Here is a 23,358-nt window from a genome sequence, read left to right as displayed (position 1 = left end):
TGTTAGGGTGAGCGCCCTTGGAGGGGGAGGAGAGGAGTGAAGGAGAGGGCTGTCTCCTCATACCCAACCAGCACTGTTTCTTCCTCCCTGGACTGCTAGGGTTCCCTTCGCCTCACTGGGACTGGCCAGGCAGAGCCCAAACATCGAGACCCAGCCAGCAGGGACACCCCACAAACCGCCGCTCCTCCACCGACCGTTGCTGCGACCGTTCACTGGGCAATTAAAAGCACTTTGGGGAGATTGAGAGTGGAATCATATCTGTGGGGTGTTAGCCACGTGGAGCCACTATCCTTAGGAATAAGCAAGGATGGTACGGTTGATATGCTGAATGAATATGTACAGAGGCATTAGCTCGCGGTGGGGAAAGCACACGAGGCTATCCGGGGATTTAGCGCAGAGGAAGAGGAGGGAACAGAGAGGCCAATCCTGAAACCCTCCTTCAGGCAAACCTCCACGCAGGCCCAATCCTGAGCAAGGAAAGACAACAGGATCTGCCCCATTCCACATACATTTCCTCTCTCCATCACAGGCCTCATCTCGGTTCTAGTCACATTTGATCCTGTTCGTGCCCTTGGGGACGACTCCCCACACGCCCTGTGCCAAACACTCGCCTCTCTCGGCTGCGCCTGGCTCACGCAACGTACCCTCCGGCCTTGTGGGGTGGATCACGACTCAGGCTGAACTGTATTAGCTTAACCATGCTACTGCCCATCATGTTACAGCATAAGTCTCCCACAGTCTAACCTTCACTGTATGGGCAGGATGGGCCTCGGAAACTGGCAACACTCCCCCTACAGGTTGCTTCCAAGACGCCAACAGGTGCTTCCCAATTCCGCAGAGCCAGCAACCCGGCCTGGGTGCTGGCTCATGCAGCATGCTCACGCCGGGCAGCCGTCACCACAGCAGACCGAGTCACAGCTGCCTCACATGGTTTGCACTTGCAGTGGAGGACGAGCGCCCCTGTGATGATTCTTAACATCCAAGATTCATCATAAAAACCAGCCCTTTCCCTTCCAGTCATCACCACTTTCTATGCTAGCTAGAAGAGAAGCCATCTCTCACCTGCCTGAAATATATTCAGCAGTGTGGACAGATCAGCGATGGAGAGATATTACAGGAGGGCCTAGAACCCACATCCTTCAGCTTCCAAATTGAAGATGCTGCCATCAAAACTTAAGGACCGGCCTCACTAATTCAATCCCAGTTATATCCAGAAATATTTCACCCCCACTACCTTGCCATTCCAGACACCATGACCCGTAATGCAGCTCACCCCAAGAGAGCCAGCTGTATTTTTCTCCCAGACACCAGTTCAACCCTATGGCCCGTATTTCAGCAGGAAGTTCACTCACCATCCTCCCTGGACTTCTGGATGAAGGCCTCCACCCCGCTCTCGCCATAGCTCCCCTCGGAGGCTAAGGTGGAGACGTAATTCCACTTGAGCTCCTTGACAATGTCCACCATGGCTTGGGCCTGGTAGGTATCGGAGGGCACAACGCGGGAGAAGAAGTCGTACCGGCTGTTGTCGCTCAGGTCGGGGGCAGTGGAAGCGTAGCTTATCTGGGGTATCTGCAAGAGCAAGGAGAGAAAAGTCACCGAAATAAAGAGGAGCAGACTGCAGTAGCCTTACTCAGATCCTTAGACCATGAGCAGTCCCGCCGACGTTACACGGCACTGCTATTCACAAATCACACACAGCGCGGGCAACATTTGAAGCAGGCAAGACTGGGGTGTTGTGAAAATAGGAAGTACCAAGGCATGAGCATTGTAGACTCACAGTCACAATCATTGTCTACCCTTGTATTTTAAAATACATTCCACCCCTCAAGCCCTATTTTTTTTAAACTAGTTTTTCTAGCTATTGGAATAAAAGCATCATCGGTCACTACTAGAGAGAGAAGCCAGATTTCCAAATACTGCAGGGAGGGAAGGGAATCCCTATCACTGGGGGGTTTTAAGAACATGTTGGACAAACACTTGTCAGGGATGATCTGAGTTTGACTTGGTCCTGTCTCAGTGCAGGAGGGCTGGACTTGATGATCTCTTTAGGTCCCTTCCAGCCCCGACATTTCTATGATTCTGTGTTTCGCAAACACAGCAGCCAGAGTCCAACAACCTGAGCGGAAAACAGAGTGAGGAAAGATGAAAAGACAGAGGGAAACTGGTTCCAAATGCCGTGTCTTTTTGATACTCCCAGGGCTTTGATCCTTGCCAAAGCCCTGAGATCTGGCAAGCTCCCTCCACTAGGGAGCCTGGGAGAGGAAACAAAAAAGGACTGAGGACATTTTTCTCCTCTTCACTCTCTGAATAATAGAGTCGCTCTGATCACACACACAAGAAGCTGGGATGAAAAAAAAAAACACCACCATTGCCACTTTGTATTTTCTCCCACAAAAGTTCTTGGCATTGCAACAGAGCCCAGCAGATGAGAAAGACTCTAGAGTCTCCCAGAGAAGAAAAGAAACCAACCCTCTTCTCCTGAAAAAGAAATGAGGAAAAAGAAAAGAACACAAAGATTCTAGATCAATTCTAAACCTTTCTCCCAAGCACCGCCACAAAAGAGAACTGAAGGGCTTGTCTCGGCCAGGTTTGATGCTGCCTAAATGGCTGGCAAAATGTTTCTGTGATGCTTTAATTTCTCCCTCTTTTTATCTCCTGAGGTTTGTTCCCTTTGCTGCTTTTTCCCCACCAGCCTCTCCTCCTCCCACGCTTTGAGCCTAATTATGTCGATCTTCAAAGGGGGCAGCCCTGAACTCCCAGAAAGTAGAGGGGGAGGGGGAACCACAGAGCAACTGAGCTTATCAACAAGTCTCTTTGATTGCCTGTGGAGTGGCATGGGAGCTCTGTGCCTGGCTGGTTGTCAGAGAGGTTAATATCTCCCCTCACACACCTTGGCTTTCTGATGTGTGTATAGTATGCTCTGACATTGGCCTGTCTGGCCACTTGGATCTCCTCCCCGCGTCTCTGCCTGCCTGAGCATGTAAGCATTTCTTCGCCAGTCAAGCCTACGACCATTTATCATCCGACAAGGCTTGGAAGAAAGAGCACAACCCCAGGCTTGGTACAGTTTATATGACCAACCGCCTGCCCGCAGAGGCGGGAAAAGCCCCGAAAAGGCTTCCCCCACTGAGACGACATCATTGCCCCACTCCCAGAGAAGGGGAAGAGCCAAAAAGGGACTGGGGTGGCCAGATAGCGTGGGACAATTCAAGGAGAAGTTGGATGAAAGGAGGAGGTCCCCCCGTTTGGCTTCTGGGAAAGCCCTCCACCATACAAACAGCAGCAGCTCCCCCTCAGGAGAGGGGAGGAACCACAAAGATTAACTAAATATGTGCGGACAATCAAGGAAAGGGCCAGGAGACAGGAGTGGGGGCAGCCTATTTGAATTCTGGAGAAAGGTGGACAGAGTCCACCAGCACAAAAGGCCCGCCCCCTCAGTCCACCGAGCTCAGAAATCTATTGATTACTCGGGACAGCCGATGGAGAAGACAGGGCTGGGGTGAAGGTGGGAGATACCAAGTAAGGGAAACAGGAGGAGCTGCCAATCAGAGAACCCCAGTCAATGCTCCGAGGAACTCCGGCTACCACACATGATATCAAGGCGCCACAACCTTAGAACATCTCTGCAGGATCTCGCTTCGGCACAGTCCACTATCCAAGCAGGTGTGAGTGAGAGAAGACCCCAGCTTCACCCCCTACTGGGTGTGGGCTCTGAAATTCTCCCCAACAAAGCAAAAATATGCCTTTAAATTAATCAGAGCTGCCTTGCATTGAATGGTGCATTAGAATGATTTACGATCTTGTGCTGCTTAGCACTTATATAGCACTTTACATCTTCAAAATGCTCTGCAGACATTAATTAATCTTAGAGATGGAAAAGGCCTATTAAATCATCAAGTCCATTCTCCCCTCACCAACTCGCTGTTCCCTTACAGAGGATGTGTCAGATACTAAACTGGCAGTACACTTTCCCAGCCAAAGTTTTGTTGACTTCACGCTTATGTTGCTACCACACCTTGCTTCCTACAGCCGTTTGCAAACAGCGCATACAGGAATCACTCTCTCCATCGCTTAAATGCAGCCACTCTGGGGTGGAACTCCACAGCTGTCTAACAGCGCAGAGCAACACAGTGAAGCAGTTGAGGGCAGGAAGTGAAGAAGATTAGTGGAGCTGAATTAAAACTTTTTTTTAAGACAAAGGAGAATGTAATTACCTGAGTTGGAATGTTGCCAGGATATGAGGGTATCATTCCTCCTGTAGCCAAAAATTTGAAGTGCAGGGAACCTTTAGTGACTACAAAGAATTAGGAGCTGGGTTTTGCATCTCATCCAAAAGATGATCTGGGAGTACAGTGCCTTCTAACACCATACTAGAGCAATGGTTCAGAACTGACTGAGAGCTAGGGTAGCAAGGAAATGGTACCTAAACACATTTTTCCCTTCTGGAAACCAGGAGGCAAATCTGACTTGGGTCACCAGTGCAATTAGTTTAAGAGCTACAACCTAGCTCCTTTGTCCCATTTTGTCCCCCACTCCATATAGTTCACGAACAAACAGCCAATTGCTGCTTATGGAGATCTAACATTGGAGTAATCCCACAATACTACTAGAGGGTATAGCAATGCCATAATCAGCACAGGCTGCTTGGATATATGCTGAATTCAGGCAAATTGGCACAGGCTGTGCTCAGTCAGGAGTCATAACACCTGTATCAAGCAATCAGGTACCCCACAGCCTAAAAGCAGAGGCAGAGGGAGGGGTAGGTCAATCTGAGCTGAGCCTGGGGAACAGATCTGATGCCCAGAAACTGTGTGCTAGGCTGTTCGTAATGAAAGCTACAAGATCAAGCAACTGTACAGTTGGCTCTACACTTGATTATACTCCCCCCTAATTATTGATACACATGAAGCTGTTTGCTCCTGCTTAAATAGCGGTGTAACCTAGTGCTCTTTAGTGTGGTCACCCTCAAGTCACCCTTGCCCATGTGTTTCAAAAAGAGGAATCTATAGGCCACTATCCTTTGAGTTCAGGGGACTGGACTAGAAGACCTCTCGAGGTCCCTTCCAGTTCTATAATTCTACCCGGAAAAGGCAATTGCCAGGCAGTAGCCTGGCAGAGCTCTAGGAAAGGCGTGTGCTAAGAGGGGCCCCCACCAGTCTGTAGGATGGCGCGCCGAAACACCTTGACACTGAGAAGCATATTGGTACATGGCTTAGCACTCAAGGGCAGCATGAACTTGCACAGAAGCATGCACTCTTCCCTCTCAAAAATAAGCACGCACAAGCCTAATATTGTCTTGTATTTATGTTGTCCTTGATAGATGAATAGAAATTACGGGTTGGCTGAGTCACCAGCAAATGAAAACAAAGACCCAAGGCATTCACAGAGCCATTAGAGGGGAACAGCAGACACGGGCTGAGGCCTCTTAGAATCATTGAGCCAAAGCAGAAGCTTCCCACTGAAGTCCTCCAGCAGTGCGCCCCCAGGGCAGACATAATGGGGGGGGATCTGCATCCCAGGGTGGCAGGGTGAAGCCCAACTGAGGGTCTCACTCCAGTAAACAGAGGGGAATGGTTTGGTTCCAACTAAGTCAGATTCTCGCCGGCAAAGGAACACCCCAGCACCTTGCATTGTTGCCTCTGACCTGAAGGGGGCAGTGCACAAAGAAACTCCCATGTAAAGAGCCCGAGGTGGCAAAATCCCATAGTGGGTGCTCCCCTGCCGCCCAACATTTGCTGTGGACACAGACCCTCTTTTCTCATCTTCCTCCTCCTCTCTGTCTCGCTCTGGTTTGCTCTTTCCCCCTCGCTGCTTCTGTGCTGCATCCATCAGTTTCTTTTATTTATTTATTTGCTTTTCTCTTTTCACTCTAGTCTCTCTCTCTCTGTGTATTAAATGTAATGCCAGTGTTGTAAACCCACGACTCCACCTGAATGTTAAAAGGCCTTTGTAAAGTGGCGGCTTCTCTTTTAACTACCTGCAAAAAAAAAAAAAAAAAGGCACAGAGGAGAGAGACAGAATCTCTATCAGGGCACAAATAGGATTATTCTATGTGACAATCTGCTTTGTGCTCCATTCCAAGAGGCTGTGATCTGCTTATTGGATAGCTGTGACCAGGAGAGAGTGTGTGAGATGCATCATTAAAATTCTGCTCAGCAAATGAAGTGCTCATCTTGTAACTGTTTTTCGGTTTGGGTGGGGGAAGGAAAGGGGGTTTTGTTCCCTGTCTCCATTTCCTCTTCTTTCCTTTCTCGTAGAGGCAGAGACGGTGGAAGTTGTGCAGTCAAAAGACACACACAAAAAGGCTGTGTTGCGTGCTTTGCAAGAAGGCAGGGGAGGGGTGAGAGTGAGACAAAAGGAGTGCAGGGGGAGGCATGTGTGTTTGTATCTGGGTGTGCCTGTGTAAATGCATCTGCGTGTGTGAGAGTTTGCGTGTGCATGCACGTGCGTGCAGGAATGAGTGAGGAACGTGTGGCTGTGAAGTTGATTTAGGGTGTGCGTGCATGTGAGCTTGTGCAGCGGTGAGTGATTGTGAGTGTGAGTTTACATATGGGTTAGTGTGCCTAAATGTGTTTGTGAGAACACCTGCCTGGGTGAGTTTGGATGAGCGTGTGCACTTGCATTAGAACGTGCTATGGATGCGTGTGGTAGTGTGTGTGTGAGTGGTAGCAGGAGAGATGTTCAGAGGAGGAGGTGGGGTTGACAGCTTTAAAGTCCCTGCTGGCAGGTCGCCCCCTAGAGCAGGAGAATCCCAGAAAGACACCACAAAATCCAATCTACTGCCCATCTTTCTTCCAAGCATCTATTCACCAAGCCCATAGCTGCTTAATAGAGTGCAGCTCCCGCTTACTGAAGCTCTTCATCATAAGCTTCCCAGCTCCACTGAGGCTCATGCTGAATTTTACCTTCGTAAAGGGGTCTCATTTTAACATGCAACCCTCCCCATCACCCCATCCCCTGAGACGAAAGAGATTTCCAGCTAGGGATCCGGACACAAAATACAGGAGCTATGTACTGGCACCCAGGACTACTGCTGAGCTAACACCACATGATGGCTGGCAGGCAATTCCAAAAAATTGTATGTGGGCGTGGGGGGGGTCATTTCGGGTTGGCCCAAAACCAATTTTTTTCAAAACTTTCAGCAGATCATGCAGTTAAAAAAAAAAAAAAAAAAAAAAAATGGTTCCGCGCCAAACCTAACTTTTATTTTAAATGGTTTTTAATCAAATGGAAGGAAAATTCAAGACCAAAAGTCATTCTGAAGTCATTTCCATTTTGAAAATGTCGAAATGAAACATTTCAGCTCCTTAGAATTTTTGCTGGTTTCTCCATAAAGGAACAATTCAGCGAAAACAGCACCAGTTGGCAAAACTCTTCAGTGTTGCCAAATCTATCTTTTTAAAGTTTCAGAGGGAAAACTTCATCCAGTTCTCCCAGGACCCTCCCAACATCATACCTGTCAGCATCCCCGGCCTCTCAGGTAGCTACCTGGCCCCTTTGCTGTCACATCAGAGCACCACACAGTGTTCAGTGCATTTATCCTCACATTGCCTTTGTGAGACAGGGAAGTAGTATTATCCACCATTGTATAGAGAGACTCGGGGACTTTGGCTCAAGGTCACAGAGGGAGTCTCTGGGGAAGCAGGGAATTGAATCCAGGTCTTTCAATCTTTGGCTAGTACTCTAATCACCCAGCCATCCTTTCCCTGAATGCGCTATCTCACCCACAGACTTCAGTAAGCCGTAGCCCCTTGGTAGGCGTGAGCTGCTCAGGTTCCCATATGCTCACAGTGGCCCATCCTATCTCACACTTCCCTGGGGTCTGAGGATCCGGATGAGTCTCTGAGAAGCAGAGTCTGGGCTCCCAGCCTGATCCCCACCCTCCAGCATCTGCTTCCCTAGCAGCAGCCTCATCTTCATCCATCAACTTCGAGATAATTGTGCATTCTGCCTGGCTCCTGATTGGATGAACAGAAGCCTCCATCGTCATGCACAAAACCCTGGCGCTCAGAGAGCCACACGTCTCTGCTTTTGTCTCTTCAGATCAAAACCCTGCGAGACGGAAACAAGAGCATCCCCCTTTCCCAGAGGGAGGCTGCAGGAGCAGGGGTGAGGAAAGAAAGAAAACGCTCTGGTTGAGCCTGCTCTGCTGCTTCTAGTTTACAACCTCAAGCTTTGAGATTCACCCATCCGGCAGCTAGAATAGTCCTGTATCGAAGTGGGTTTGGGAAACATACCACTAGCAGAATTCGCACCAGTCCATTCAAGGATTGACCAGGCCAGGATTTAGGGAGATCCTGTGTAGTGAAGCAAGGCAGCCCAGGCTGGAAGCTAGAGAGAGCCTGAGTCTGTCTGTGTCCAGCATAGGGGACCAGCTGTCCCAATTGTATAGGGACAATCCTGATATTCAAGGCTTTTTCTTTCATAGGCACCAATTACGCCCCCATCCCCATCTCAATTTTTCACACTTGCTATCTGGGCACCCCAGTCCAACAGGCTCAATAAGCAATCCCCTTTATATTCATTAGCGCCCAGACCTGTGTCTTCTCTGCATATGCAAACAGGGCGTATACATCTGCACACACATGCAGTTCCCACATGAAAGATGGGTGCCTGTATCTCAAATGATTCACAGCTACACACAGACACACCACGGCATCGCTGGGGGTTGAACCCAGGTTCTTCACATCCAAGTCCCTACCCCTGGAGTCAAAAGACTTCCCTTCCCTAGCTGTGAGTACGTAGCAGGTTCTTATAGTCAGAGGGGCCAGGCAAGGTGACACAAACTGAACAAGTGTATTACACCCATGGACATCTACAGACATGCCAGATGCACACAGAGTGATACATACATAAGGTGGAAACCCAAATCCACACACACATGGCACATGGAATAGGATGGGCAGAGAAAAGATCAGTAGGCTTATGCCAAGTTAACTTTTGACTTCAGCACAGCTGGATTTAAACCTGACTTTGATCACAAACTTCAGTGGTCTCCACCTAGCTCCTAGGCATCCCTTGCTCACACCTCACACTGAGCACCATTGCATACATATACCAGTGGCCCAGGACTGCAATAGCCGAGGGTGCTGTGGGTCAAAATTACCGTGTATTGGCAGCGTTTGAGGGGGAAGGGCACTCATGACTGGAGTAGCAGGGGGTAATCGGGGCTAGGATTGAAGTGCGTGGCAGGGCTGCATAGGAATTTGCAGAGCATCTACTGAGCTATGCCGATCTTTAGGCAATACTCTGAGTCAAGTCCCTCCTCTGGAGAATTTGGTCCGAAGAGTTTTCTTTGGCTTGTTACTACTAGGAAATACCTGTTGGTCTGCAAAGTACAAACTTTAAACTCTAGTTTAAATAACTAAAAACACAAACGGAGGGACTTTCCCTCTATTGCCTGCTCTGTGTGTGGGGGGGAGGGCGGGGGGGGGGGAATAAAATGCCAGTTCCCAAATGCCAGTTGCATAAAAATCCTTCTCCCTGGTTTTTCTCCCCCACTTTTTGATCTCTTGTTCTACAATAGCCTCACGCCCGACATAAGCTATTTTCGCAGATGAAAGACAAAAGTACTTTTACATACATAAAAGCAACCGCAGGCAGGGAATTCAAGGTTTTGAAAAGAAACAGAATGAAGGGGGAAAAGACAGTTCTACTGCAAATATAGGCAGCACCTCCTGAGACCTGAAAAAACCTGAAATACACCAGCCTCTGAAATCCAGCCTTTCTTACAACGATTGAACGCTGATCCCCTGGAGTAGCTGTCCCGGCGTCAGACTGCCTCTGGTCTCCTGGAACAGCAGCCTATCAACACGTTTTTAGAGAGAGCTGACGACCTTTCCTCTCCCGGTTTCCAAGAAGCTGCACAATTCCCGCTTTCCCAGGAAGCCAGAAGAGAGAGGGGGAAAACCCCATTCATTCAGTGACCATTAAGGATGCAATAAAGGAAATCTTGCAGCTGTCGGCATCCCCATCCTCCACTTATCTTTATTAAATACAGATACTGATGGGCGGGTTCCAGAAGGAGAATCCCTGATCATCTCCCTTCCCCATTCCGCACTCCAGACAGTCTAAGAAGAGAGGTGTTAGGTAATCAGCCACTGACCCAATGCCATCCACTACCAGGGCCAGATACCCAAGTGGGAGGTGTGGAATTCCACTGACGTCAGTGGGGTAGATGTTTAGTTATCCCAAGGCTCCTTGATGCTGGTAGCAGAGGGCCTCCCTGGCTGATGTATTGCTGGCATGAAAGATCGGCGGTGGCCCTGATTCCAGCACCAAGCACAGAGTGTGTGTCAGGGGTGGGAGGAGGAAGGGGTGGGGTCAGTCCAGGAGTGAGGGTGGGGAGAGATCATGGCCAGAGTGCACTATTCTTCACTTCCCATGAGGAGCCATTCAAAGCAGAACACCCCAGAGGCTGTACCCCTGGCCATCCCCAAAAGATGGAGAGCACAAAGATCCGTTGTACACCCCTCCGTCTGCCCCTGTCCCAAGCATATGAATGGAGTAGCTGAGAATCAGGCCTTGCACAGTTATACTGGTGTAAGAAGAATCAGCCCCCTTGCATGGTCAGTATATGCTGAAGTCAACTGAGTTACTCTGAGGACAACTGAACGGCAAATCAGACCCTCCTTCTCTGAATCAAAAACAGACTGAAGATCATTACTGAACACCCTTTGCCTCGGGAATCCCCATCTGATTCATCTGCAGAGTTTCGATAGCATGAGGGGAGCCCTCGGGGTCTGTCTTTGGCGTGAAGTGGTGGGCAAAATTTCCTATCAAAGGATCTTTATGATCTGCCTTAAAAGCTGCCTCTCCCCCGTGACACATAAATGGCAAAGGTGCCTTGATTTGTTATGTGTTTCATTACCACCAGTTTATGAGCTAATAGAACATTTTATTTAATAACACTGGAAAGCACCAATTTAACTGAATCAAATTTCGGACTGTAGAAAATTAGACACAGACAGCAATCTTGTATCATCCCACCAGCTGAGGTTTGAGGGAATGGAATTCTTGAACTTAAACCCATCAATCTGAGCCCAGCCACGATTAACCAGACCTGTAATATCTGCAAAGAATTCTAAGGGGAAATTTCAGGGCCAGGTGGCACAAGAGTCAGAGGGAGGTCTCCACTAGGATCTTTTTAAGTGTGAAACAGGGCCTGGAGTCAAGGAGACCCTGAGGCTGTGAACAGTGCTCAAGTGACCCATCTTATTTACGTGACTCATTTGGAGGATTTTTTGAAGTCATGATCCCATCCGATCAATACTATAATAGCAACTCCTAAAAAACCTAGCCAGAGAATCCCAAGGATGTCTCGCTTCCTTAAGAGCAGCTCCCAAAATATTGTAATGATTAGTGTAGACAGCACCTCCACCGGCAGATGGTGCTATAACTTTATCTTAGTGTTATGTTGTTGTCTTGTATGCAAAACACAGGATTTCCAGTAAGCTCTTGGAATGCACTGGAGACAACTTTTTTTTCCCCCAGAATGTGGAGGAAAGTAACCAGAGGGGCAGCCAGGTTAGATTTGATTCTGACCAACAGGGATGAACTGGTAGCATATCTGAAGGTGGCAGGCAACTTGGGTGAAACTGATCATCAAATGATAGATGTCATGATTCTAAGGAAAGGAAGGAGTGAGAGTAGCAGAATACGGACAACACTGGACTTCAAGAAAGCAAACTTTAACAAATTCAGAGAACGAATAGGCAGGGTCCTATGGGAGAGCTGGCAGTTTCTCAAGACGATAACATTAAAGGCCCAACTGCAAACTATCCCAATGTGAAGGAAAGAAAGGAAGAGTAGTAAGAGGCCAATATGGCTCTATCAGGTGCTTTTTAATTATCTGAAAATCTAAAAGGAATCCTACAAAAAGTGGAAAAATGGACAAATTAATAAGGAGGGCTACAAAAGAATAGCATAAACATGTAGGAAAAAAATCAGAAAGGCTAAGGCACAAAATGAGTTACAGCTTGCAATGGACATGAAAGGCAGTAAGAAGAGATTATTTAAATACATTAGGAGCAAAAGTAAGGTGAAGGAAAGCGTAGGGCCTCTTCTTAACAGGGAATGAGAGCTAATAATTGATGACATGAAGAAAGCTGATGTATTTAATTCTATTTTGCTTCAGTCTTCATTAAAAAAGTAAATGGTGACCAGATCACTCAACACAATTAATATTAACAAGGGGGAAGGAATGCAAGCCAAGCTAGAGAAGAACAAGTTAAACAATATTTAGGTAAGTTAGATGTATTCAAGTCCACAGGGCCAGATGAAATTCATCCTAGGGTACTTAAAGAATTAGCTGAAGCAATCTCAGAACTGTTAGAAATTAGCTTTGAGAACTCCTGGAGAATAGGTGAGTCCCAGAAGATGGGAGAAAGGCAAACACAGTACCTATCTTTAAAATGGGGAACAAATGACAAAAGGTTTAGGAAACCTAACCCATGAAGAAAGGTTTTTAAAAACTGGGCATGTTTAATCTTGAGAAAAGAAGACTCATTTGAAAACTGTTATCAGGTTCCCACTATGTTAAGGGGCTGCTATAAAAAGGATGGTGATCAGTTGTCCTCTCTGTCTATTGAAGAAGAAGAAGAAATGAGCTTAATCTACAGCAAGGGAGACTTAGGTTAGATGTCAGGAAAAACTTTCTAACTCTAAGGGTAGCTAAGCTCTGGAACAGGCTTTCGAGGGCAGTTGTGGAATCCCCATCATTGGAGGATTTTCAGAACAGGCTAGACAAACACCTGTCAAGGATGGTCAAGGTATATTTGGTCCTGCCACAGTACAAGGGGCTGGACTTAATGACTTCTCAAGCTCCCTTCCAGCCCTCCTTATCTATGACATTGTGGATCTGGCCTGGGGGGTTAGCAGGAAGTTCAGTCCTGCCTGTGTGCGCTGGAGTTGATATTTTCAGTGTCCTGGTAAATCCATGTGATTCTGTAAGCGAGTGCTACAACATCTATGCCATTTAGCTGCCGTTTCCCAATAGCTTCTATAGGAGCAGGAAGCTGGCAATAGCCCCAAAAGGCCAACGAACTAACTAACAGTATCTTCCCTGTCCTGCTTGTTCCAGCCACCCATTCCAGCAAATATGACAGCTGCAATATGACAACCAACGCCTCTGCGTTAATCTGGAGTCCTAGATCTTACAGCAGGAATCAATGGGTGAAGTTCTATGGCCTGTGTTATGCACGAGGTCAGAGATGATCATAATAATCCCTTCTGGTCTTAGAATCTAGGAATCTTAGCCAGCGAGACATCCATGGTGTCTGCAATGATGTGGCTGGGAGGTTCTATACACTGGCCAGTCCCTGCACGCTAGAAGGTCTGTAAAATATCTTATGCAGCTAAGTCCAAACGAGGACAGCCCTTAGGAGCTGAGGTGTCAAAAGGCCAAGGAAGCCCCGGCTTCCACAGGGCTCTGTACTGGTGCAGGGAAAAATAAGACCCTCTCTCCTTCTCCCCCTCCTTCCTCAGAGATGAATCTTCCTTTCTGCTCAATTAACACTCTCTGCCCCTCCTTCGTCACAACACGTCAGATTACAATTAGCTTCCCCCCTCAGAAGCTAAGGGGGAGGTGGGAGGAGGAGGTGTACCAGATCTGGTTCTAGGAGCTGCTAATTCCTAAACATAATTATTAATTTCATGCTTATCTTATACTAACCTCTGGTTCACAGAGAAGATGGAATTGATTTAATTAGAATTTCCATCATCAAGCCATTTGGATCGCAGCTTTTAATTAGGGGAGCGTAATAAACCGCAGGGGTTGTTGGAACAAGGGTTTCTAATTGATGCCTGCTGGCCTTTTTAATCAGTGCTGGAAGGTAAGGCATTCTCCTAGCACAGTCCACTGCCCCTACCACATCCCCACAGGATTTGTAGGAGGTTGGGGTTGGGGGTGGTAAATCCAGCCTCGTGAAGTGCTACCGGCCGAATCGCAGACCCCACCCTTTCGGGCTACCTTCAGGGAATCCCATGTGTACATCCCACCAGTAGACACTTAGCTACGGCTGTTCAGGTGACCAACAGCACCCTCCCAATAAAGATATCTGTGTCCCAGGCAGACCCAATCTGACAGCAGGCTGGAAAGATATCTGAGCTGTCTGTTATAGGGACATCACCAGCCAAGCATCTGAGCACCTTCAGATGGAGCCACCTCCTGGTCCAGTGACCTGGGCAATGCAGTTGAAGAGGAGATTAGTCCATCCCAGTCAATGTTTTCCAGTGTGACCACTGATCTTTGGGGGCCCAGCTTGGGTCACCTTAATGTGCCATTCTTCATAGGTGCCGAGCACCCGGGCCGCCCGCTGCCATTACAGGGAACTGTGGGTGCCCAGATCTTTCTGAAAATCAGCCCCCCCCCCCACAGCTGTCTCCATCTGAGCTTCCAAAATCTAAAGGCACCCAGAAAAATCAATGTGCAGTGAATGTTTTGCCCCAGGTGCTTCAGAGAAAGGTGTGAGAGGATGGACCTAATTGCTTAGTGCTAGAGGAAGGACTGGTGGGGGGGGGCGGGGGTTATTCCTGACCCCGTGTGGTGACCAGCATTTGCCCAAGGCTGATCCCCTTCAGGAACCCCTCCTCATGGGGAAAGCAGCTTTGTGACTCTGCACGGGTCCTCATTTTGTTCTCCCTGCCAGCCTCATTTCTAAGGCATCTGTTCCTATGGCCACTGCTGAAAGGCCAATGACCCCCCTCAGCACTGGGTATCTCCACCCTTCAGGCCCTGGAACACTAGATGAGCTGCAAGAACATAGTCACCTCCACACCCCTTTTGTGCCTCCCGCCAAGGGAACCTCCCACTGCTCAGCCCACCTCAGGAAGCTACTACGGGTGGCCAGGGAGAGTGCTCCCTGCACAGCCAGGCAAGGGGTGTTTGTCCATCGAGTCACTCCCCCCAAGCCCTCACTGCCACGCAGACATGCCCCAGAGCCACCGTCCGCACCCACGGTGCACCAGGTAGGGTACAATTCTCAGCAGCCCCCTTCCTGCGATCCCCTTTGGGATTAGCTAGACCACGGAGCTAACTGGGCCAAAGGCTCTCCAGGGATCATGGCAGCAGGGTACATTGCTGCTGCTGGGCTGCCTGCTGGGATGAAAACCCCCACTCCCCTCCAGCAGGCTGGGTATCCCTGCCAGCCTCTCCCCCAGAGAGCCGGCTACACAGCAGGTGCAACCTTCCTACAACCCTCCTTGCCCCCCGCACCTCACGCCTGGCTGGATCTAAGGGACCTGGGCCTGCCTCCCTAGTAGGGTGACGAGATGTCCTGATTTTATAGGGACAGTCCCAATATTCGAGGCTTTTTCTTATCTAGGCGCCTATTACCCCCCATCCTGATTTTTCACACTTGCTATCTGGTCACCCTACTCCCTAGTCAGAAAGCAGCCGATTTGCTGGTGCCACCTTCATGAACATCCCTTCCCACCATCCTCGATTACTTCACCTGCCAGAGGCTCAGGTCCTGGTTTCTAGCTTGAGAAGGGGAAGGAGCTGTTCGCTCTACATCCACACCCCCTGGGGAAAGGCGGGATCAGCCAGGCTCTGAGGACAGGGCAGGAAGTCTGCAGCCACACGACTATAAATCTGGAGTGACTTTTCTGACTTCTGTAGAGTCACTCCAGCTGTGGACGGGAGTACGAGGTCAGAAGCTGGCCTCTTAAACCTTCACTAGCCCTCGATCCTAACCCCTGCTCGAGGAAAGCCAGGCACTGACATTAAAGCCCAGGGACCAACTGCAAGCTGCTCCTGATTGTCCCCAGCGTAACTGGCAGCCGAGCCTGGCCCTGAATAAAGGCAGAATTACGTTTGCTGCCTGGGAGTCCAGATGTTTTTCAAGGATGGTCTTAGGAATGGATATGGCCTGATCCTGCCATCTCTTACGCGCCTGAATAGCTTTTACTTACCCAGGTTGGTCTTGTTGACTTCAATGAGGCTGCTGTTGTGAGCAAGGGCTGCTCATAGGAGTCAGCACGGGCAGGATTGGGCCTTAATTCCACATGAAACCACTTTATTTAATCCCGTTGCTCAAGCATTAGGAACCAGGTTTAGCCCTGGTGCAAACGCCACCCGAGACAATGAAGTTACAGCAGGGATGGTTCTGGCCCTCTGTGTTTTCTTAGGAGCAAAAGAGAAGAGGGGGGAAGGGAGATAAGGTGAGGAGGCTGGGGAAGAATAGACAGCTCAGACTCTGCCGCAGAATCGAAAAGGCTAACAAAAGGATCAGGGAGTTTTGATGCAAGCTCAGAGGAATTACTGAAGATAAGAGAAGCGCAGAGAGAGAGAGAGAGAGAGAGAGAGAGGAAACAAGATTCTCAAATCAGCACTTGTCCTATTTCATAAGCGAAATGTAGATCAATAAATTACACTCACTTTTCGAGGTTTAACATGCTGACTCCATAACCCTGTCGAGTGTGATACATCAGCCAAGGAAAGGGGGATGCCAAGACAGGAACGGGAGCCCAACCAGAGAAGAAACACATGGGCAGAGCGTAAGGCAAGGTGGAAAGGCAGCTGTGGCCTCCCTCCACCCTCCTCATTCTCCAGGGGCAGAGTCAGGCAACTTAACCCCTTCTCTGTCCTCTCTTACCCTGAAGCTCTCGCTAGACCCCATTTCCTTTCCCTCTCCCCCACTGGCTCGTCTAATAAGTTGGTTCCTCCCCCCATATTGGACTGCTGACAGGCGAGCAAAGGGAAACTGCTAACTGCTAGGCCTGGCTCCCCCACCAAGATCCAGGGAGGCTGTGGTGATATCTGGAAAGAAGGGAGCAGAGCACTCTGCAGCTCCACAGACTTCAGCACTCAGCGCCTCTGAAAGAATCAGGCCCCCTGAGCTGGTGTGGTAGTTTTATAGCCACTTAGCGAGTGTGGAGAGTGGTTAGGACAGCGGGAGACCCGAGTTCAATTCCCAGCTCTGCCACAGGCTGCCTGTGTGACCTTGGACAAGTAGCCCTGCCCTGCCTCACAGGGGGCTTGCGAGGATAAATAGGTAAAAGATAGCAAGATGCCCAGATACTAGGGTAACGAGGGAAGCCATATAAGTATCATAGATAATTAATAATTCACCCAGCAGTGAAAAGCAGCCACCTCTGGAATGGACCATGGCAGCTGTGTAACGCATGCCCAGTATGGGGAGGACGCACCAAAGAGTCCTTACATCCCACTGAAATCACTTATGCCTTCGGGCTAATTCATGAACAAACGTAGGATTTTTTTTAAACCAGTTTTGGGTAAATCCAACCCTGGAGGCTCCTTGCTGAGAGGGTGAGAGCAAATAGATGTGCAAGCAAAAAATAAATAAATCATCTTTTCCACCCAGTTGATTGATCCGATCCTTTTACATACGCCACAGAGGTTGTTGCTTTGGTTATTGTCCTCCCTTCCGATGAAGATTTGAGGGCCAGGTCCTCAGCCCATGTAAACGAGCGCAATTCCATGGCTGATTTGCACCAGTTGGGGCTCTGGCCCCGAGAGATGCACAGCATCACTGAATTACATGGGACCTATTCAAGAAATGAAACACAAATCTTTCGAAACACCTGCTGCAGGGTCTGTGGCCATCTGCTAGCCCCGGCTTACGTGCACGGTGTCACCTGTGAAACTGCACACCCGTGAGTGTCTGATGCAGACATAAAAACTTTGCCAATAAAGGAAACTTCCCTTTACAGTCAGAGGTGGCTGCTACCCTCAGGCTGCTAGGAGCAACTGACTTCCCCAACAGTGGTAGCACCTGGAGACTAAGAGGAGGAACACCTGAAGTTTCCATTGTGTGTCTATGGAGTGTTTGCATCTTCTTCCAAAGCAGCTGCTACTAGCCGCTGCAGGCTTCATGCAACAACAGGCTGACCTGGCCCAGCAGATCATCCTTCCTCTGTTCAGCCCTCCAGGAAGGAAGGGGAAATAAAAGCAAAGGGCCGGTTGCTGATTAACAAGAAGCCAGGAGGAAATCTCTCCAGCCCCCGTACATTTGTGGGTGCTGATAGAAAGCGAGAGCCCAGGAGAGGATGGATTACACTCCAGGCCAGGACTGCAGCGCACCGTTGATTCTCATCTCTTGGTGCCAAAGGCAAATGAAGTGAGGTGATCGACTGGCAGGAATGTGGCCGATCCGCCAAGCTCCAAGCGAGGTTCAGCTCAAGGAGGTAGGGAAACAGGACCGAAACTCCACCCCCACACACCTTTCAAGTCTTCAGTCTCTTCCGGGCTCTCAGCACATGTGCTGATTACTTTGCCTTCCAATGAGGCCCGCCAATTTCCCTGTCAGTCACCACGCACCGGGGCTTCGCCTGCGTTTTAGTGTATGGGGATCTGCTTTTGCTGTGATGCGATCGATAATTAAGATCTACTAAGGTAATTGGATATTGCAGCCGGCCTATTATTTTGTCAATAACGCTGTAAACATTCTGGACCTCTCTCCTCCTTGGAAAAGATGTGGACTTCTCCTCTGCTGTGTGTTCACCTTTTCTCCACGCCTTTTCCCATTTTCTAAATGCCTCCATTTTCTTTCTGGATCAAATTCCAGCATCTCGCTACTGGGGCTATTGGCACTTTATGAATATGGGAGATTAGACGGCGGCTCTCTGTCCACTCCCGCCCTAACCTCAAAAGAGCAGATAAGAGCAGTGAGCCAAAGGAGCTCTGAGGAACAGTTGCTGTTGTCCATTCCTGTTCCCTTCCTTCCACCCGGCTGTATGAGGAAATCGACACCCAGATTTGCAGAGGTGAAGAAATCCTCAGCTTGCTCTTTAGGAGGAAAACGTGGCCTGGATGTACCCACCTACAATGGGCTCTGGCTACTGCACGTGGCAGCAAAAGAACTGGAAATGGATTTTTGTGTCTGTCTGGGTGCAGACAGTAGGAGGGGAAGATAAGCAATCAAACGTAAACAAGGCTGGGAATCCAACCTGAGAGAAGTAGCCGAACTTGACAGACCCAAGGGGCAAAGACTCTTTGTGTAGCGTTTCCTGAGCGAAGCCCTTCAGTGCGAAGCAAAGTAAATTAAACCAGGAGGGTGACATGGAGTCAGTGAAGCTAAAAGATGGGAGCCCAGCAGAGCTGTGAGAGGTATAAGAATCACCCGGGTATCTAGAGCTCACGTTTTCCAATCAAGCACGAAGGGAGGTGGCATTGCCCAGCATGCTGAGCATAGGACATGGCAACCAGGAGTTCCCAAGAGCTCATCCTAGCTCCAACAACAAATCTCACTGCTGCCTGGGGAAGACTGCTCGGTGTCATTTAGATTGTCGGCTCTCTGGGGCAGGGGCCATCTTTTTGTGCTGTGTCTGTACAGAGCCCAGCACAACGGGGTCCTGGGCCGTGACTGAGGACCCCGGCTGCGCTGCCATTATACAGATCAATAATCATTCCCCCTGCCTCAGATTCCCCCTGTAATCTCCCTCCAGGAGGAGGTGTGAGGAAGTTGTGAGTGCCTGGGCCCCTTCTTCAACCCGCCTTCGATAACGCAGAGCACAGAAGCCACAGAACAAAAACACGAATCATATTTTAAACCAAACCACTCCTAACGTGCTTTTCCCATTGAGGAGCAAAGACATATGACAGATATTAGTCACAGCGCTTCATGCACGACTGGAGAAGGCTCAGATACTATGGGGTGATGAAGGCGGGATCAGGACGTGAACACAATAGCACAGAATGATTCACAGAACCTGGCGCAGGGAGGTGAGCCAGAGGGAGGGTTATCCCCAAGCACGGGCGGTGGATGCTCCCAACATCTCCCTGCCCCGTGGTCTCTATTATGTATTTGTATAGCAATGGCACAATCTGAGCCCAGGGGCACAATGGGCGGGGGGGAGGGGGGTATAATGGCCAACCCCCGTCCCTGCTGACAAACCATAGAGGCGACTGGACCCAATTTGAGTGACACTACAGCCCCGTGCACCAGCTTGGCCTTCTTCAACCTTTGCAATCCTGTCAGCACCCATGGGTGCAGGGCATGCCCACCCCTGGGGAGCAGTGGACCAGGAACCCCCAGGCTGCAGGAGAAAGGGAGGGTTAGATCCGGGCTCTGCTGGGGGTGGTGGCTCTTCAGCCTGACTGCCTCTCTGGGTAAGAGCTCAGGGCTGGGTGTGGGGTGAGGGGACCATGGGGCTGGGTGCAGCAAGGGAGAGCTCGGAGCTGGGTGTGGGGCAATGTGGGGGAAAGAGCAGAGAGGTGAGTGTGGGGCAGCAGGAGGGGAGCAGGTGCGGTGGAGCTAGATGTGTAGGAAAGAATGTGGGTCTGGGTGTAGAGACAGCAAGAGAGAGGTCAGCGCTGGGCAGAGGGGGGAGAGTGCTGGGCAGGGGAGCTGATGGGGGGAGGGGTCAGCGCTGGGCAGGGGGGATGATGAGGGGAGGGGTCAGCGCTGGGCAGGGAGTACTCTGGGCCCCCTCCTTAGGAACATTCTGCTTGTGGCCCTGTAAGAGCCCCAGTCCGGACCCATTGTGCCAGGCGCTGTACAAACCCGACAGAAAGACGTTCCTTGCCCCCCAGAGCTGACAATCAGACAAGAGACAACAAATGGGGACAGACAGATGCGGGGAGCACAAGGAAACGATGAGCCAGTATGGGCTGGCAGGATGGGCCGTGGTCTCAGAACCCCAGTCGCTGCCAAGTTTTTTGTAGGCAGTGGAGCAAAGGAGAGTTTCAGGAAGGGGGTTGAAGGAGGCTCTCTCTACTAGGGAAGAGAGCTTTAATTCCTACCCAGGGCAGCCACTGAATCCCACCCTGCCCACTCCGCCCCAGTTTTCAGGTTGCTTCATTCCTGCTGCCAGGGGAATCTTTCTGCCGCCACAAACTTGGGGCTTTTCTGCTGATGGGACCAGACTGCTGGAAGCAGGAAGCCTGCAAAGTGCTCTGAAAACGAAACGCACCAGACAAGTGCTAAGTACAGCCATGCATACGAGGGCCCATTTAAACGACAAACTGATAAAGGGACGCGCCAGTCATCAAAATACCCTCCCACCACACCCGGAGGGGAAGCTGTATTAGAAAGCCAGCCAGGGAAAGGAACTGCTCAGAACAAAGGGCTGAATTTCCCGTGCATCAAACCAATCCATATTTCATGAGTGTGCTGAAAGGAATCCCCATTAGGAGGGACGTCAGACATATTAACCTTCCCAGCAGCACCCGCTCGGATCGGTTTATGGCCACTTCTAACATACGCAGCTATTCGGGCTAAGCGAAGGGCCCTCAAATCTCATGATTCAGGATGCACTCGGAGCAGTCACTGGGGGCAGGGAGTCATTTCTGGGCATCCCCCTAAGAATCGGCCAGGCGCGTTCTGGAGCAAAGGGAGGGCTTCTGCTGACACATCAGCTCATGGGGTAAGAGATCAGACTGATGGCGAGGGACATCTTACCGGCCAGATTCTCAGTGGCACCTGGTATCTGCTGAAAGGAACAGGCTGTGGCTTCCTGATTCTGGGACAGATAGTATGCTGGCTCCAGCATCCATTAGAACAGTCTCAGAGCTGCTTTAAACTACGCCAGCTGGCTACAGCCCCTGTGGCCATTTCACCATAGCAGGGGCTGCTAGGGAGATAACACAGAAGCCGGTTACTTTGACTCTGAGCCAGCTGGGGAGATCTGCCTACTTTCCAGTCCCTCCACACTGGCAGAGGGGCACAAAAGGGGCAGGATCCCAGCACCAACCCAGACATGGAAGCCTACGCTTCCCGTGCAGCCGGACAGCTCTGTTCCACAGAAGCAAGACACCTGATCACCCAGCAGCAATGGAGGCGTTAGACACGGGGCCCGTGCTCCAGAGCGGTGCATCGAGCAGGCTGCGGTCTGCTTTGTTTCCCTGCTAATCAGGCCCTTATTCTTCTTTGTCTGATTATCCACTCCTGGATCTCAAGTGGGGGAGAGAGAGAGAGAATGGGAGACTTCCTGCAGGCGAGCAAAGGCAACGGGGGCTTTTCAGATCCGTGCAAGCTGATTTTGTTTGTCACCAACTGGAAGGGAGGAAGGAGGGAAAAACAAAAGCAAGACGAAAGTTGCAAGGAAACAGGTTGAGAGCTGGGGGAAGGGACTGCGTGCAGGGGCCGCTGGCTAGAGCAGGCTGGGAGAGAAATGCAGCTGCAATTTGTTTTAATAATCCCATTGAAAAGCCAGGAAATTAACAAGTGAGAAGAGTGCTAGAGATTAATCAAAGTTTCCCCTGTCCGATTTCCACCTTCCCGTCTTAATGAAGGTTATTTATCCACTAAGTGATAATACTCGGAATTGAATTACATTCCTTTGCTTCCCTCCCATATTCGCAATGAGGCTAAAAATCTGGCTGGCTGATCTCTCTATACAGAATCTGAGGGGAGCAGGACGGGGGCGGGGGGTTATTAAATTGCCGCCTTTGAGCATGTTCAACGGAGGGACAGGCAAGGCCGTTCGCTCCTGCGGTTCACGCTCGCCGTGCGAGACCTGCCAAAAACAGCTAATTGAAGCAGAAGCCCTGATGGCTCCTTTGCTGGCTCCTCCAGGCCCCTGTGGGACAGCTAGATTGCAGGCCTGAAGGGAGAAGGGGAGAGGAGAGGTGAGAGGCTGAATGCACGTAGCCACAGCCACAGCCAGGCAATTGGTGGGAGGAGGGGCTGGGCTCCGCTACATCCTTTTATTAGCTCTGCTCAGGAATTACTGGGCTGGGGGGAGTTCTCTGGCCTGCGTTACAGAGGAGGTCAGACGAGATGATCACAATGGTGCTGTCAGGCCTTGGAATCGAGGCAGTAGGTTGCACTCCACGCTGATAGCCCAGGTCCCTCCGTGGGATTCCTAGCACCACCACTGCCATTTGACTCCCCCGCATTCCTCGCCAACACGTGAACAGGGATCGTGCCTGACCCCGGCCCTGGGGCACAAGTGGAAGAGGTACCTTTGTGTATGCCTGCCGGGCAAGAGACCAGCGTGCCAGTCAGAGCACCCCCCTGCTGGAGTGCGCACAGGGACTGGACTAAGGCCATTGGCTTGGAGAGCTTCCAGCTGCTCCCATGCCAGCCTGACCCAGCGAGGACCCTGCAGGGAGCACTGTGGGAGCACGGGCCCTGGAGAACTGCCAGATACTCCAATCCCGCCCTTGGCCAGCAGGAGCTACTGTAAAGGCAGAGGAAGGCTTTCACAGCTACTCCCTCAACGGGGTATGCCGTGAACAGCCCAGGCATGGGTATGTACAGGAGAGCTGCTGCCCACCCCGGAGAGCGAAGCTGCTTTTGTCTCATGCAGTTTTTCCCAGTGTGGGGTGCTGGTTATAGGGAACTCGATGTCATTCCGCTCCTCACCCGTCCACATAGGACCAACCAGAACGTGTCTACATCCAACCCAGAGCTCTGCCTGTCCCAGCCCCCAGGCCATGCAGCATCACAGACT

General features: G+C 50.3%; 1 protein-coding gene across 1 annotated transcript in view; it reads right to left on the bottom strand.

Moving 5' to 3' along the window:
* Positions 1 to 23,358, bottom strand: part of GRM4 (glutamate metabotropic receptor 4) — a 227,692-nt gene that overhangs the window by 121,146 nt on the left and 83,188 nt on the right. Inside the window, exon 3 of the mRNA XM_067531540.1 lies at positions 1,353 to 1,569. Within this exon, the coding sequence (XP_067387641.1) occupies positions 1,353 to 1,569 (217 nt within the window). The remainder of the gene's footprint in view (positions 1 to 1,352; positions 1,570 to 23,358) is intronic.

Source organism: Emydura macquarii, unplaced genomic scaffold (genome assembly GCF_026122565.2).
Source record: "Emydura macquarii macquarii isolate MOO-44397 ecotype Brisbane River unplaced genomic scaffold, CSIRO-AGI_Emac_v2 contig_3220, whole genome shotgun sequence".
NCBI classification, from domain to species: domain Eukaryota; kingdom Metazoa; phylum Chordata; order Testudines; family Chelidae; genus Emydura; species Emydura macquarii.
The sequence above is the reverse complement of the archived record's forward strand: the minus strand, read 5'-3'. Positions and strand labels throughout refer to the sequence as shown.